At 59.8% G+C, this 15,435-nt stretch overlaps 1 protein-coding gene across 1 annotated transcript in view; it reads left to right on the forward strand.

Annotated features, from left to right (window-relative positions):
- The window catches only part of DNAH10 (dynein axonemal heavy chain 10), an 85,211-nt gene that overhangs the window by 26,519 nt on the left and 43,257 nt on the right, over window positions 1-15,435 (forward strand). The window contains exons 25-38 of the mRNA XM_040987127.1: window positions 1,610-1,821; window positions 2,667-2,820; window positions 3,393-3,626; window positions 5,028-5,150; window positions 5,952-6,185; window positions 7,916-8,139; window positions 9,086-9,355; window positions 9,808-9,991; window positions 10,961-11,095; window positions 11,560-11,712; window positions 11,830-12,018; window positions 12,847-12,993; window positions 13,518-13,709; window positions 14,449-14,567. Of these exons, the coding sequence (XP_040843061.1) occupies window positions 1,610-1,821; window positions 2,667-2,820; window positions 3,393-3,626; window positions 5,028-5,150; window positions 5,952-6,185; window positions 7,916-8,139; window positions 9,086-9,355; window positions 9,808-9,991; window positions 10,961-11,095; window positions 11,560-11,712; window positions 11,830-12,018; window positions 12,847-12,993; window positions 13,518-13,709; window positions 14,449-14,567 (2,570 nt within the window). The remainder of the gene's footprint in view (window positions 1-1,609; window positions 1,822-2,666; window positions 2,821-3,392; window positions 3,627-5,027; window positions 5,151-5,951; window positions 6,186-7,915; window positions 8,140-9,085; window positions 9,356-9,807; window positions 9,992-10,960; window positions 11,096-11,559; window positions 11,713-11,829; window positions 12,019-12,846; window positions 12,994-13,517; window positions 13,710-14,448; window positions 14,568-15,435) is intronic.

Consider the following 15,435-nt stretch of genomic DNA (forward strand, 5'->3'; position numbering starts at 1 on the left):
ACGTGTTGGTCAGGAGCTAGGGCGTGACAGTGGTGCCCTATGTGCACATGTATCCACCAGCTGAAAGTTGCATATCTTTTTTTTTTAAAAAAAGATTATTTGATAGGCAAAGCTACAAAGAGGGAGGGAGGGAGAGAGTCAGACATCTTCCATTTGCCAATTCACTCCTCAGACGGCCATAACTGTTGGGATCGGGCCAGGGTGAAGGCGGGATTCTGGAGCTCCGTCCTGGTCTCCTGTGTGGACGTAGGGACCCGGGCACTTGGGCCGTCTGCTGCTGCTTTCCCAGGTGTGTTAGCAGAGAGCTGGATCAGAACGGCAGCAGCCAGGACTCAGACCGGCACCCGAGGGGGAGGCTGATGTCACAGATGGCAGCTTAACCCACTGGGTCACAACTGCGCATCTTAGAATGGTTGTCACAACAATAACTTCTGTGCAATGTGGAGTTCTCTGCAATCAGAGAACAGACACTCCACGTGGAGGGCAACCCAGGCTTGGCTAAGGTGAAGGGTGAGCTGTGTGGCTGGAAGTGGGAACAACCTGTGGGCACACCCCAAGAGCATTCAGGGATCACGTTAGTTCTGCACTGTTTGTGCTAATACCAACCAGCCACTCAGCCGTCCATCCCTGCCTCTGGCGAGTGACACCGGCCTGACAGCCCCGGGCTGTGCTGGCTGCAGTGCAGAGTGGACACAGTGCTTAAGCCTGCCCACACTTGTCCTCTGGAGGCCCCGAAGGAACTGGTGACTTTGTTGGTCTGGGGTCACAGCACCGACAGGACTTTGTGCAGCTCCCAGCCAGCCAGCTCTCTCCTTCAGCTGTCCAGGCCAGCGGCGCGAGCCTCTGTCGGTCAGTAAGGACATCCAGGGCACAGTGGAGGAGGGAGAGGGATGTGGCTGAGGGTTGGTGGGAGCAAGACGGGGCGACAGCTACACGTTAGGACGCGGGCGGGGCAGTCTGCTGGGAGATGGTTGGGCTCAGGAGGAAGTTTGGGAGAAGAGTGAGGGAGGTTCAGGGAGGTGTCGTGTCTCGAGGACCTGGAAGGCTGGAGTCACTCTTCACGCAAGGTCTGGGAAAGAACTCGGTGGCTCTGGGCTGGTGTCCGGCAGACAGGCGTGTGGCCATGAATGGCGTTCTCTCACGCGCTGTGGTCAGGCACCGACAGTGAGCGGGTGCTTGGCCCGTGGCTCTAGGGGTTGGCAGTCGGGGCAGGTTCAGGAGAGCGTGGAGGATGTGGAAGGGGCCCTGTTTCATTGTACCAGGAGCCGTGCCCACAATCACTCCTCCACTCCCATAGCAGCGGCCACAAGAACTCTCCCACGAGGCCTGGCACCTCCCACTGCCGTGGCCGCACATGACCCTCCGTGCAAGTTTGAGACTGGCAGTGCCCATCCCGGGTCTGCAGGAGGCCAGTCCTCACTCATGTGTCTGGCACAGGGCCACGGGTTGCTGGAATCCTTGTTTGGGGAGAGGTCGTTTGGCTTCAGGTCCTGGCCTCCTCTCTCCTGAGTGACAGCACCGTGAGATTGGGCGGCAAGCCAGGTGTTCAGTGCTGCCGCCATCGCGTGCCCCCGTGTCTGCTCACGGAGCCCTCCCCGCTGCTTGCCAGGTTGCCAAGGAAGAGTGGTCGCAGACGCTCTGGGTCAACCTGAACGTGCAGGTCCTCCAGGAGGGCATCGACGGCTTCTTCAAGGCCCTGCGGAAGCTGCCCCGGGCAGTGCGTGGGCTGTCCGTGGCCTTCCATCTGGAGGCACGCATGAAGGCCTTCCGGGACTCCATCCCGCTGCTGCTGGACCTGAAACACGAGGCACTCAGAGACAGGTGTGCCAGCTCTGGCCCGAGGCCCCGCCCCGTGGGTCCCCGTGCCGCCCCGTGGGTCCCCGTGCCGCCCCGTGGGTCCCCGTCCCGCCCCGTGGGTCCCCGTCCCGCCGGGCCAGGCTCTCAGTGAGCATCTGGGCGGCCCCAGGGCCGCTGCTGTCTCCCCCATTGGGTTCCTCAGATGGTCCCAGTCATGCTTGAAGTGCCACTGGCAGCTGCTGCACGCCAAGGTCGTGTGGAAGACCGGCTGGGGATGGGAAGAACCGGCAAGGGGGCCAGCTGGGACTGTCCAGCAGGATAGTGGGGTGCTCATGTGTAGTCATTTCAAGACGTTTGTGGAAAAAGGGGCTCAAAGGTTCACTTATTTTGGCACAAGAAATGTGGGAACTTTGTGCCTTGCTTTCTTGTAAGGTATATGTTCCACAAACTTCTTACAGACCCAACTCAAGTCATTTGCAGTTTTTTTTTTTTAAGATTTTGTTTTATTTGGAAAGCAGAGTCAGAAAGAAAGAGAGCGAGGACATCCATTGGTTGATGTACTCCTCAAATGCCTATAGTGGCCAGAACCGGGACAATCTGAAGCCAGGAGCCAGGAATATCTTCTGATCTCCCATGTGGGTGCAGGGCCCCGGGACTTGGGCCCTCTCCTGTAGCTTTCCCGGGAGCGTTAGCAGGGGAACTGGATGGGAAGTGGAGCAGCCAGGACTTGATTTGACTCCCACACGGGATCGTGGGCACCTCGGGCAGTGGCTTTCCCCGTGGCGTCCTTGCATTTCAGAATCCTGTGGCGTGAGGGTGGGTTTCTGCCTTGTGTGAAGGGGTGACCTGCTTGCCCGCCCCCCGCCCAGGCACTGGAAGGAGCTCATGGAGAAGACGGGCGTCGTCTTTGAGATGACCGAGACGTTCACCTTGGAGAACATGTTCGCCATGGAGCTGCACAAGCACACGGACGTCCTCGGCGAGATCGTCACCGCCGCCATCAAGGAGGTGGCCATTGAGAAGGTGAGGTGGCAGCGGGCGGGCAGCACGGCCCTCAGCTGGGCGGGGAGGCTGGGGTGGGCCCACTGCGGAGGCAACGGGGAAGAATCAAGCCAGGTCGTGCTCCCTGAAGAGAGCTGTGCTTCCACTGTGGCACCTGTTCCTCCCCAGCTAGCAGCGTATGCACACCTAGGTCCACACACGCACGTACACACGCAGGCATACAACTGCACACACACATGCCTGTACACATGTGTGCATTGTGTGTAATGTGATGCTTCATGCACATCCACAGCGCATGGATGCACGCGCCTGCACATCACACAGTGTGCACACACCTGACATGCTTACCTAGTCCTGCACACGCCTACATGGCTGTATTTGTGTTTTCTGGAGATGTCACAGCATGAAGTGAGAGGTCATATATGTATAGCATGTTCACCTGGAACATGACAAACCCTGAGCAAGCAATGCCTGGGATGGCCACTCCGGGGCCCAGGGCCCGAGGCTGAGTGTGGACCCAGGCCAGGCTGCGGGGAGCCGGGGAGCGGGGGTCCGGTGGACGAGCCCGACTCTGTCTCCATGCCCCTGGCCAGGCCGTGAAGGAGATCCTGGACACGTGGGAGAACATGAAGTTCTCCGTGGTCAAGTACTACAAAGGCACGCACGAGCGGGGCTACATCCTTGGCTCCGTGGACGAGGTCGTGCAGAGCCTGGACGACAACACGGTCAACCTGCAGAGCATCTCGGGCAGCCGCTTCGTGGGCCCGTTCCTGCAGACGGTCCACAAGTGGGAGAAGAGCCTCTCGCTGATCGGAGAGGTGATCGAGGTGCGGCCACGCAGGGGCTCGGGCGGCCTTCTGGAACACGGGCCCGAGGGCAGCGTGCCTTCTGTCTTGGCTTGTCTCGGGCGAGGGGGCGCATGACAGATTTTTGGTCGGTGGCTACTCCCCTCCCTTGGTTCCCCCAAGGATTCCCAGCTGCTTCCCACGCCCCTGTCCTTGTGTAGTGCTGTCCTGTGCTTGCTGCGAGCGTGCTGTGTCCTCCAACTGCACGGGGGGTCGCAAGCACGTTCATCTCAGAGTTCCGCTGAGAGTTCCTTCTGTTTTCTGGGGTTCTGAGCACCCCCTTTTGGCCTCTCCTTGTGCTCCTGTGCGACTTGAACGCTTCCAGTTCGGCTCTTGCACATTTTCCCCTTCTGCTCACTTCTGGTTGCTGTCTGGTTACTTGCCCCAGCCTGGCCTGTCTCACTGGGCTGCACCAGATGTGGTCTGGACTCTGGCCATTGTGGTGTGTCTGGCCTGTCCATCCCCAGGCCACAGGCATGTCCTTGCTCCTGGACACAGTGGCTGACTTGGGCAGCCAGGGAATCCAGGCCAGGCCCTCCATCTGGCTCGGGTGAGGTTAGTCAGTTTTGCCATTTTCATCAGCAGACGCTGTTATGTAGTTTACGCAGGGCATAGCACAGCGCTCGTCTTGGTCAGCTCAGCAGGATGTTTCTGAAGCACACATCACAGCCACGTGCAGGTGTCACCCAGCACGCTCACTGTCTGGTCTGGGATGCTCTCTCACACCCAGCTCCCCTGGCGTTCCCTGCTGTGTTTCTCTGTCCATTTTCCTGCTTCCCACAGGTGGAGCCGCACGGTGGGCAGTCCCAAATGCCTAGCGTCTTTCTGCACAGGCTTTCCAGGGTCCTGTCCTGTCGGAGCGCGTCCCTGCCTCACTCTGGGCATGGCCCTGTAGCTTGGGCCTCCATTGATGCGTTGGTGGTCGCTGGGCCGTTGCCCCCCCGGGTGTCAGCAGTGATGGGCATGATGCCGGGCACCTTCCACTCTCCATCCTCCCCCTGGGGAACACGCTCCATGACAGAAGGGGCATCCTGTGTGTCCGTTTTCCCATGCACACATAAAGCTGTGATAGATTTGGACTTGTAAATGAGAGCGGCAGTTGCTATGGACCATAAAGGAGTCAAGGACTTGCTCTCAACGTCCTCATCACACCATGGTCTTTAGGCGAGGCTGAGCGCAGGCCTCTGAGACACAGCAAGGTGGAACCAGGGAGGCATGGGGCAGGGGACACGGTGTGTTTGGAATGGAGGAGCTGGTGGGGCACGTGCCCACTCTGCCACCTCCTCTGAGAAGCCCTGGGACCCACATGTGTCTGAGGCTGTTCTGGCAGCTGGGCCTTTGCCGCTGGTTCCCGGTGCACCTGACAAGCCCCGCCCTCCACAGATCTGGATGGCTGTTCAGAGGAAATGGATGTATCTTGAGAGCATCTTCATTGGTGGGGACATCCGGTCGCAGCTCCCGGACGAGGCCAAGAAGTTCGACAACATCGACAGGGTGTTCAAACGGGCAAGTCACAGGTGCTGGTGGAGCCGGGAAGGGTGGCTGATGCAGCGGCTGACACGCCATGACTCCGGTATCTGCTGTACAAGCATGACCTTGGTCTGGGAAAAAGTTTTCTGATTTTCAACAGCTGGTCTATTTCACTGTAGCTTCTTCTTCCTTTTTAAAAAAACCGAGTGATATTTGCTGAAGTGGCAGCAAAGATAGAACAGCTGCATCCCAAGGGACAGCCTGCCTGTCCAGGCTAGCAGGGTGCTCCCAGATCCAGAGCCTCCTGAATACCAATGCGACGCCCACTGTGGAAAAGCCCCCATGGTGAACCCATGTGTCACGGGCCAAGGCGTCAAAGGCCCTTGGGAGCTCTAGACCACGCGCATGGGGCTGGTGATAAGTCAGTGAGGGCAGGTCCCTCCTGGACAGCTGCTGTCCGCCCAGGGAACCCCCATGTCTGAAACTGACCAGAGCCCAACTCGCTATGGTTGTCAGCACCTCGGACGTGGATCCGTCTTTCACTGCTTCCCCAGGAGCATCAGCAGGGATTTGGAGCAGAAGCGGAGCAGCTGAGACTTGAACCAGCACCCATACGGGATGCGGGTACTGCAGGTGGAGGCTTGACCTATTATGCCACGGCACTGGCCCCCCTCACTCTGCCTTTCAAATACATCTTTTCTTTCAAACAGAGTTCAGTGTCCTCTGCCCCGTGCCTCCTCCCAACGGCAGTGAGTCCTTGTTTAGCTGTGGGTCCTTCCAGGTCACGTGCCGTGTCCCCACAGCCATGAGTGACGCTGTCTCCTTGTCCCTGGCCAGATCATGAGCGAGACCTTGAAAGACCCTGTGATCAAGAGGTGCTGCGAAGCCCCCAACCGCCTGAGTGAGCTGCAGAACATCAGCGAGGGCCTCGAGCGGTGCCAGAAGAGCCTTAACGACTACCTGGACTCGAAGCGCAACGCCTTCCCCCGCTTCTTCTTCATTTCTGATGACGAGCTGCTCAGCATCCTGGGCAGCAGCGACCCACTCTGCGTGCAGGAACACATGATCAAGGTCGGTGCTGCCCCCTGGCGGACAGCTGCACTCCCTACAGCCAACTGCACTCCCTGCAGCAGGCCAGGCAGGAACACATAATCAAGGTCAGTGCCGCCCCCTGGCGGACAGCTGCACTCCCTGCAGCAGGCCTTGCAGGAACACATGATCAAGGTCAGTGCTGCCCCCTGGTGGACAGCTGCACTCCCTACAGCCAGCTGCACTCCCTGCAGCAGGCCAGGCAGGAACACATAATCAAGGTCAGTGCTGCCCCCTGGTGGACAGCTGCGCTCCCTGCAGCCGGCCAGGCAGGAACACATAATCAAGGTCAGTGCCGCCCCCTGGCGGACAGCTGCACTCCCTGCAGCCGGCCAGGCAGGAACACATGATCAAGGTCAGTGCCGCCCCCTGGCGGACAGCTGTGCTCCCTACAGCCAACTGCACTCCCTGCAGCAGGCCTTGCAGGAACACATGATCAAGGTCAGTGCTGCCCCCTGGTGGACAGCTGCGCTCCCTGCAGCCGGCCAGGCAGGAACACATAATCAAGGTCGGTGCTGCCCCCTGGCGGACAGCTGCACTCCCTACAGCCAACTGCGCTCCCTGCAGCAGGCCAGGCAGGAACACATGATCAAGGTCAGTGCCGCCCCCTGGCGGACAGCTGCACTCCCTGCAGCAGGCCTTGCAGGAACACATGATCGAAGTCAGTGCTGCCCCCTGGCGGACAGCTGCGCTCCCTACAGCCAGCTGCACTCCCTGCAGCCGGCCAGGCAGAAACACATAATCAAGGTCAGTGCTGCCCCCTGGCGGACAGCTGCGCTCCCTGCAGCCGGCCAGGCAGGAACACATGATCAAGGTTGATGCTGCCCCCTGGCGGACAGCTGCATTCCCTGCAGCCAGCCTTGCAGGAACACATGATCAAGGACGGTGCTGCCCCCTGGCGGACAGCTGCGCTCCCTGCAGCTGGCCTTGGCCTGGCATGGGGATGGCAGTGACAGCAGGTCCTGCCTGGGTCCTGTGTTGGCCTGTCTGGGTCTGGTCCCGGTCTCTGACGCATGCCTCTGGCTTCCCACTGGAGCCAACCCTGCCAGGATAGGTCATGGCTGTCATGGTTGGCTCCCTGCCACCCACATGGGAGGCTTGGACTGAGTTCCTGGCTCTGGCCCAGTCCAGCCTTAGGCACTGTGTGAACCTGCAGACGCACGGATGTCGGCATGGGCCATGGTTTGGCCAGGGCACACCTGGCTGCTGTTGGTGGTGTTTGCCCACATCTCCAAATTGTGTGGTGTGTGTTTGAGAAACAAAAATTTCGTAGCAATCCAAGGGTGGTCAAGGGGGTAAGGGGCTGGTAGTCCAGCTCTCTGGACCCTGGAACCACCCTTCCTGGTTTACTGTGTGATGTCCAGCAAATTCCATAACCTTTCTGGGTGTGGGGTTTTCCGTCTGTCAACAGGCTTGGCCCACATGGTGGTGGTGGTGGTGATGGGCTCTGGGGTGAGGAGGTGATGTTACAAGCATGGGCGAGTCACTCTTTGCTGGGTAGCACTGTCTGCCCTGGCACCTCACTGGCTGTGCCATCTCTGTGTTAAGTTGAGCAGAACAAATTCCCAGGGCTCCCTGGGAAGCCAGGAGGGCCACCCCGCCACCCTGGTCTCTAGCCCAGTCCCAGCTCGTGTCTGCCTGTGCCGCAGGCCCAGGCGGGATGGCCCGTGTGCACGGGGCTATGGCCGGGTTGCCCGCCCGCTGTGTTACAGATGTATGACAACATCGCCATGCTGCGGTTCCATGATGGAGACAGCGGGGAGAAGCTGGTGGGTGCCATGATATCGGCAGAAGGTGAGGTGATGGAGTTCGGGAAGACGGTGCGTGCTGAGGGCCGCGTGGAGGACTGGATGACCGCGGTGCTCAACGAGATGAGGAGGACCAACAGACGCATCACTAAAGAAGCCATCTTCCGCTACTGCGAGGACAGGAGCCGGTAAGGCCTTGACGCATTGCCCAGCAGGCACACTCCCCGGGTGTGGGTGACGGCTGAGATCCCCAACAGGGGCACAGCCCCTTCCCACCTGGGAACCACCCTCTCCACTCTGCTCCTGTGTCCACGCTGCCACACAGGCGGGTCCTGGTATCTCACATGTGTGCCTGGCTTAACTTCACTTGCATCCACGTTGAGGCCAATGGCAGGATCCTGTGCTTTTTGATGGCTGCGTGGAATTCCATGTGTGTCCTTACATTCTTGCCACCTTGTCATCCCTTGGCCAGCCTGTGGGGGGATTCTGAGCATGTGCAGGCATGGGAACCCCCACCCCAACCCCGACTTAGGGACCTGATTTTGCTCTGAGCTGTGAACTGCTAACCATCATGCCACTTTCCGGAACTTGCATTTTGCAGCTCTAAGCGCAGGGCTGAACCAGAGGCTCGGCCTGAAGGTGTCCGGGTGCTTCCTGCTTTGGGAATCGGCACCTCCAGTGGGGCAGTCTGGCAGCTGCTGAGCCAGGGAGGGGCGGGGGAACTGCACTTGGCAGCAGAGGCCTCGGCTGTAGGCAGGGCTGGGTGCTGTGGCGGCGTTGGTGTGGGCAAAGGCGAGCCCAGGCAGGGGGCCTGGCCTTCACCACAGTTCAGGGCGATGGTGGTGCTTCCATGCTTGGAAATAGCACGTGAATTTCCCCAGTTCTGGGGCCCCTTGACCTCCGCTGCACCTGTGGCAGCTGACTTTCCTGTGCGGTGACCTGGGCTGCCCCGTGCCCCGTCCGTGTTTGGTTTTCAGGGCAGGGCCAGCCTTGCCAGCAGGTGCACGGCCCTGCAGTCAGGGTCTCGCTGCCCCTTGTCCAGCTTCAGGCTTTCCTTTCCCTGCATGTTTGGACAGAAGGTGTGGGTCTTGGCTGCAGCTCCCACGCCCCTCACGGATGTGCTTGCTCTGGCAGAGTCGACTGGATGCTCCTGTACCAGGGCATGGTGGTGCTGGTGGCTAGCCAGGTGTGGTGGACGTGGGAGGTGGAAGACGTGTTCCGCCAGGTGCAGCGCGGGGAGAAGCAGGCCATGAAGAACTACGGGAAACGGATGCACCAGCAGATCGACGAGCTGGTGACCCGCATCACCACGCAGCTGAGCAAGAATGACCGCAAGAAGTACAACACCGTGCTCATCATCGACGTGCACGCCAGGGACATCGTGGACTCCTTCATCCGCGGCAGGTGGGCCCTGCCCCTGGCTCCACCCCAGCACAAGGCCCTGCCCCTGGCTCCACCCCAGCACAAGGCCCCGCCCCTGGCTCCACCCCCAGCACAAGGCCCCGCCTCTGGCTCCACTCCCGCTACACAGGGCCCTGCCCCTGGCTCCACCCCCAGCACAAGGCCCTGCCCCTGGCTCCATCCCCAGCACAAGGCCCCGCCCCTGGCTCCACCCCCAGCACAAGGCCCCACCCCTGGCCCCACCCCCTCCACACAGGGCCCTGCCCCTGGCTCCACCCCCACACCGGCCCCGCCCCCGGCTCCACCCCCACCACACCGGCCCCACCCCGGCTCCACCCCCACCACACTGGCCCCGCCCCCGGCTCCACCCCCACCACACTGGCCCCGCCCCTGGCTCCACCCCCAGCACACCGACCCCCACCCGGTCTCCCTTCTACCCACTTCTTGTTGTGCAGCATCACAGAGGCGCGGGAGTTCGAGTGGGAAAGTCAGCTGCGGTTTTACTGGGACCGCGAGCCGGACGAGCTCAACATCCGCCAGTGTACCGGCACCTTCGGCTACGGCTACGAGTACATGGGCCTGAACGGACGCCTGGTCATCACGCCCCTCACAGACCGCATCTACCTCACGCTGACTCAGGTGGGAGGAAGGTCGCAGCTTTGGGAGGGCGGGTGTTCTGGGACTCAACCTGACGATCACTCTTTGGGGGTAGGAGTGTTAGGGTGCCTGGGAATCTCGGGGTGCAGCTTGGTCACTGGGGCCCTGGCTGCTGTGGCCTGGGGCTAGGGCATTGCAGGAGATGTACAAATGAATTGCCAGAGGCTCATGGGAAAACGGGAGCCAAGGGCGAGTTGGGCTGTGTGTCTGGCCAGCTGTTAGGGCTGCTCCTGCCACCAGGACAGCAGTGGGCGTCCTAGCTGGAGCTCCTGGCTCCCAGCTTCAGCCTGGCCCGGCCTTCGTGAATATTTGGGAGTGACTCAGTGGGTGAGAGCTCAGGAGTTCTCTGTCTTGCTATCATTTTGACTTGTACATAACTAATTAAAATATATAATACATATATATGTATAACTAGTATAAAATATGTATGTATTTAAAAAGGTACGCTTATTTTGGTGTACAAGTGTTGTGGAAATGGAAGCACAGTTTTTTGCTTTTTCGTGTGTGGTGCCCGTTGTCCCTGAGTGGCCACGCAGGGGGTGGGAGAGCCGGCCTCCCGTCAGGGGGAGGCCTGTGACTTTGCAGGCCTGCTTCCCCGTGGGCCCTGTGCTGGCCTCCCCGTGGGCTCAGGGCTCAGGGCTGTCCCCTGGGGGCTGTGTGTCACCCTCCACGTCAGGGCCGATCTCCATTCTTCCATCACTCAGATGGGATCTGTGCTGTGAACACGGACCCACGTCCAGCAGCAGGTGTAGCTGACCGCCTGGCATCCTGGCCCTGGGATCCAGTCCGCAACCTCCTTGCATCTCTGCTCTTCCTTCCCTCCCTCCTTCCTGTCTCTTTGTACCTGCCTACCATGATCCTGCATCTTTTGTCTGAGTGATGCACTTGGGAATTTTACCCATTGTCTCCTGTGAACCAGAAAACGTACACCTTGCATTCCGTTCACAACAGGCGCTGTCCATGTATCTCGGAGGGGCCCCAGCTGGCCCTGCAGGCACCGGCAAAACGGAGACCACCAAGGACCTGGCGAAAGCTCTGGGCTTGCTCTGTGTCGTCACCAACTGTGGTGAGGGCATGGATTACAAGGTAGGTTTGCTGGGTGTGTCACTGGGCAGGGTGACAGGGCACCATGGGCCGTGAATGGCACATGGACGGCTGGGAGAATGGTGTCGGCAGCTTTTTACCCTGTGGTCTCAATGTGAACATGGCTGCTTTGTCAGTCACAGGCGGACCCAGAGCCCCACGCTTACCCAGCAGGGCCAGGTGGATGGTGTGGACGAGCGGGGCAGCTGGGAGAGGCAGTAGAGCGTGGAACGGAGCATGGTGGCTTGAGAGCACGCATGTGCAGCCTCCGTCCACCGTGCTGGGTTTTCTGGTGTTTGGAGAGTAGCTGGAAGTCTGGGGTTTGATGCCACGTGTGAACGTGAATGGAAAGGCCCAGGCAGGGCCTTGTGCCCTCGGCCAGTCCCCAGGCGCTCTCCTGCAGGAGATGTTCCGCCCTGTGGCTGCAGACACGGCCACGCCTGGAGCTGCTGCTTTGTGCACTGCAGGCCGTGGGGAAGATCTTCTCGGGCCTGGCCCAGTGCGGGGCCTGGGGCTGCTTCGACGAGTTCAACCGCATCGACGCATCCGTGCTCTCCGTCATCTCGTCCCAGATCCAGACAATCCGCAATGCGCTCATCCACCAGCTCACCACCTTCCAGGTGCCCGCGGCGGGGGCCTCAGGTGGGGGGACCCTGCTGCCCCCTGCCCACCCTGCAGCCTTGACTACATCCTTGGGAAGCTGACCCTGGGTGATACCGCCTCCGTCTCCCGGGCAGTTCGAGGGGCAGGAGATCTCCCTGGACTCACGTATGGGCATCTTCATTACCATGAACCCGGGCTACGCGGGCCGCACGGAGCTGCCCGAGTCGGTGAAGGCCCTATTCCGGCCCGTGGTGGTCATCGTGCCCGACCTGCAGCAGATCTGCGAGATCATGCTTTTCTCCGAGGGCTTTCTGATGGCCAAGGTGAGGCCCATGCCCCCGATGGCTCCCTGTGGCTCCCGCAGCCATGCCAGTTGCCTGACAGCACCCCATGGCTCCTGTGCCCAGGCCTGCTACCCCAACAGCTCGCTGGGGCTCCCGCAGCCAGGCCTTGCCTGGTCCCCGTCTTCCTGCAGGTGCTATCTCTTTAAAAAATGTTGGGCGAGACCCACAAGAGGTTGCATGGTAGCAAGTGTTCACAGATGTCAGCTTCAGGCACATGGAGAAATCTGTGTATGGATTTTGCACGGTGTGCATTTCCTGCGACTGGTCGGAAGGCCGTTTGCGCAGCCGCAGCCTGCTGTCCCAGCAGGAAGCTGAGTACTATGCAGTGCTGGGGACTCAACCCCGGCCAGCTGGCTTCCCCCAGGGTTCACCTGCTGGTCACCCTCTCTTGTTCCCTGTGTGGGCAGGCAACCTACCAGCCCTGGATCCCTTCCCCATTAATAATTGCATCTTCTGGGGATTGTCCCACACCTGGCCATCTTATGGGGTGAGAGTTCACAGTTCCTGACCATCACCAGTGGGCTTCGAACCCTCGTCCCCGAGCTGTGCTTGCGGGCCAAGTGTGTCCTTGGGTTTGGGGCACGGCCGGCTGCCTTGAACAAGGGTGGCTTCTGGGGAAGGCAGGAGTCGACCAGGGCCCGGGCTGGAGGTTAGAGGCTGGACTTGCTGCGTGGGCATGTCATTGCCCAGCTTCCTGCTCTCATAGGATGCTGTCTGTCGCTGGCTCAGGGCAGGAGCAGGGGAGGACGGACAGCAACTTTCACTGGACTTCTTCCTCTCTTATCTCTCCCCCCCCCAAAAAAATAGACATTAGCCAAAAAGATGACAGTTCTGTATAAGCTGGCCCGGGAGCAGCTCTCGAAGCAGCATCATTACGACTTCGGACTCCGGGCCCTGAAGTCGGTGCTGGTGATGGCTGGGGAGCTAAAGAGGGGCTCCTCCGAGCTAAAGGAGGTAAGGCCCCCGCCGGAACCTGCCGGAACCTTCTGGAAGGGTTGGGTGGAGGTTGTGACTGCCTCCTGTGACTCTGGTTTACGCAGTGCTGGGCTTCAGTCCCCACTACTGTGTGGGCAGAGGTGTGTGTCTCCCTCGTCGTCTCATTACAAAGCTTTCTGTTGAGTTTCTACAGGTCATTTTCTTTTCCTAGTTCGCCTTCATCTATTTCAGTTTAGATTTTTCCCTTTAAGGTAAAACCCACAGCACTTCCCAACATCTAAACCTAGATGTGTATAAAATTTTGAGTTTCATTTTCGTACAAAACGGCCTATGTGTCACAGAGATTGATGCCCTTTTTGTAAGCAAATCTTGTAAGCGTTTAAAAGATGGTACATTTTGTGTATTTCCTGGTGTGTGGAGGGGCTGAGCACAGGACATGCAGGGTGGTCCTCACCCTCCCAGGCGAGGCTTGGACGTTGGCTTGGGCGAGCGGTGCCCGGTCCCCCCGCGGCACCCCGGTCTTGTTGCTCACTCCCGGCCAGGACGTGGTGTTGATGCGGGCCCTGCGGGACATGAACCTGCCTAAGTTCGTGTTTGAGGATGTGCCACTTTTCCTGGGCCTCATTTCCGATCTGTTTCCCGGGCTTGACTGCCCTCGCGTCCGCTACCCAGACTTCAACGATGCTGTGGAGCAGGCGCTGGAGGAGAGGGGCTACGTGGTGCTGCCCGTGCAGGTGAGCCACGTGCCGGCGGTGCTGCGTGTGTGTGTGCGTGCGCGCGCTCATGCTTAGTTTGGTGGGCTGTGTAGTTTTGCGGGTTTTTTTTTTTTTTAGCTGATCCCAAACCAGAAGCTTCTTCTGGGTCTCCCACACAGGTGCAGGGTCCCAAGGCTTTGGGCCGTCCTCCACTGCTTTCCCAGGCCAGAAGCAGGGAGCTGGATGGGAAGTGGAGTTGCTGGAACACGAACCAGCACCCATATGGGTCCTGGTGCCACATGGCAGAGCCGCCACACCAGCCCCGGCGGGCTCTTTGGGAGTGAGCCAGTGGATGGCAGAGTTCTGTGTCTCGGTTTTTAAGAACTAAAATAACATTTTAAAAATGTAAAGGTCTTTTGTGTTTATTAAAAGCAGCACCGTGCATATCAGCTTCCTGGTAGATGAACAAAATGTGATCCCTTCATGCAAGGGAGCGTGGGTGATCTGTGGCCACGGAAGTGTGCTGTGGCACGGACGCCCTGGAGACGTGGTGCTGAGTGTTGGAAGCCATGCACCGAAGGCCACGTGTCATGTGGCCCTTACTAGGCACGGACAGGGACAGGCAGATCCGGAGAGAGGAGTGGTGTCGGGGCTGGTGTCCCGGGGCAGGCAGGTGAACTGTCCGAGTGAGTGAGGGGTGGGCTCACAGCTCTGGGATCGGACGGATGGTGCCGCAGGAGGCCCGTCTTGATCAAGCTCTTTTTCTGTTTGTCCCCAGGTGGATAAAGTGGTGCAGATGTTTGAGACCATGCTCACCCGCCACACGACAATGGTGGTGGGGCCCACGGGGGGCGGCAAGTCTGTGGTCATTAACACACTGTGCCAGGCCCAGACCAAGTGAGTCAGATGCCTCTGTGTGTTGAAGGGGTACCGAAGTGTATGTGGTGTGGGTGTCTATGTCAGGGGCATGTGCTAGCCTGTTTGTGTGTGTGCCAAGGGGATGCTGACCTGCGCCTGTGTGTGCTGAGAGGGTGTTGATGTGTGTGTGTGTGTGTGTGTGACAGGGGTGCTGACCTGTGTGTGTGTGTGCTGAGAGGGTGTTGAGCTGTGTGTGTGTGTGTGTGTGTGTGTGTGTGTGTGTGACAGCGGTGCTGACCTGTGTGTGTGTGTGCTGAGAGGGTGTTGAGCTGTGTGTGTGTGTGTTGAGGGGTGCTGGCTGCTGGGCGGGTTCTGGCGTTGGCTGCTGGCCGTGTCCCCCCACCCGTCTGATCTCCTGTGAGGGTAAATTTGTCCTCGATCCCCTTCAAAGTCCAGGCGTCTGCCGGGCGCCCTGCCGAGCTCAGCCCACACCTTACATGAAGCAGCCCCGTGTCTGTGCAGCACGTGGGGACCGGGAGACAGCAATTCCAATGACTGTCTTCCAGGGACAGCCCGGAGCTGGCGGGGCTGCTTTGGAGCAGCAGCCGGGCTGCTGGGCTGCGAGGGTGTTGGGGTAGTGGATGGGCAGGTAGGGCCTTGGTGCCACTAACCCAGCAGGGGCAATGCTGCCGGAGGGGAGAACGTGGTCCTGCATGGACCGTGCGCAACAGACGCCACACTCATGCCTGGGACGGGCCGACAGCTCAGCAGGGTCCGTCTAGGACTCCCCCACCTGGCTGCTCAACTCCCACGGCAGCCCAGTCAGGCCAGTGGGGGCGGACCACTCTAACACAGACCTACGACAGTCTAGAAAGGCGAAGGAGGAAGTGGGCGTTGTTGGTTAGCA

This window comes from Ochotona curzoniae, unplaced genomic scaffold (genome assembly GCF_017591425.1).
Source record: "Ochotona curzoniae isolate NIBS_2020 unplaced genomic scaffold, NIBS_Ocur_1.0 contig_46, whole genome shotgun sequence".
Taxonomy (NCBI): Eukaryota; Metazoa; Chordata; class Mammalia; order Lagomorpha; family Ochotonidae; genus Ochotona; species Ochotona curzoniae.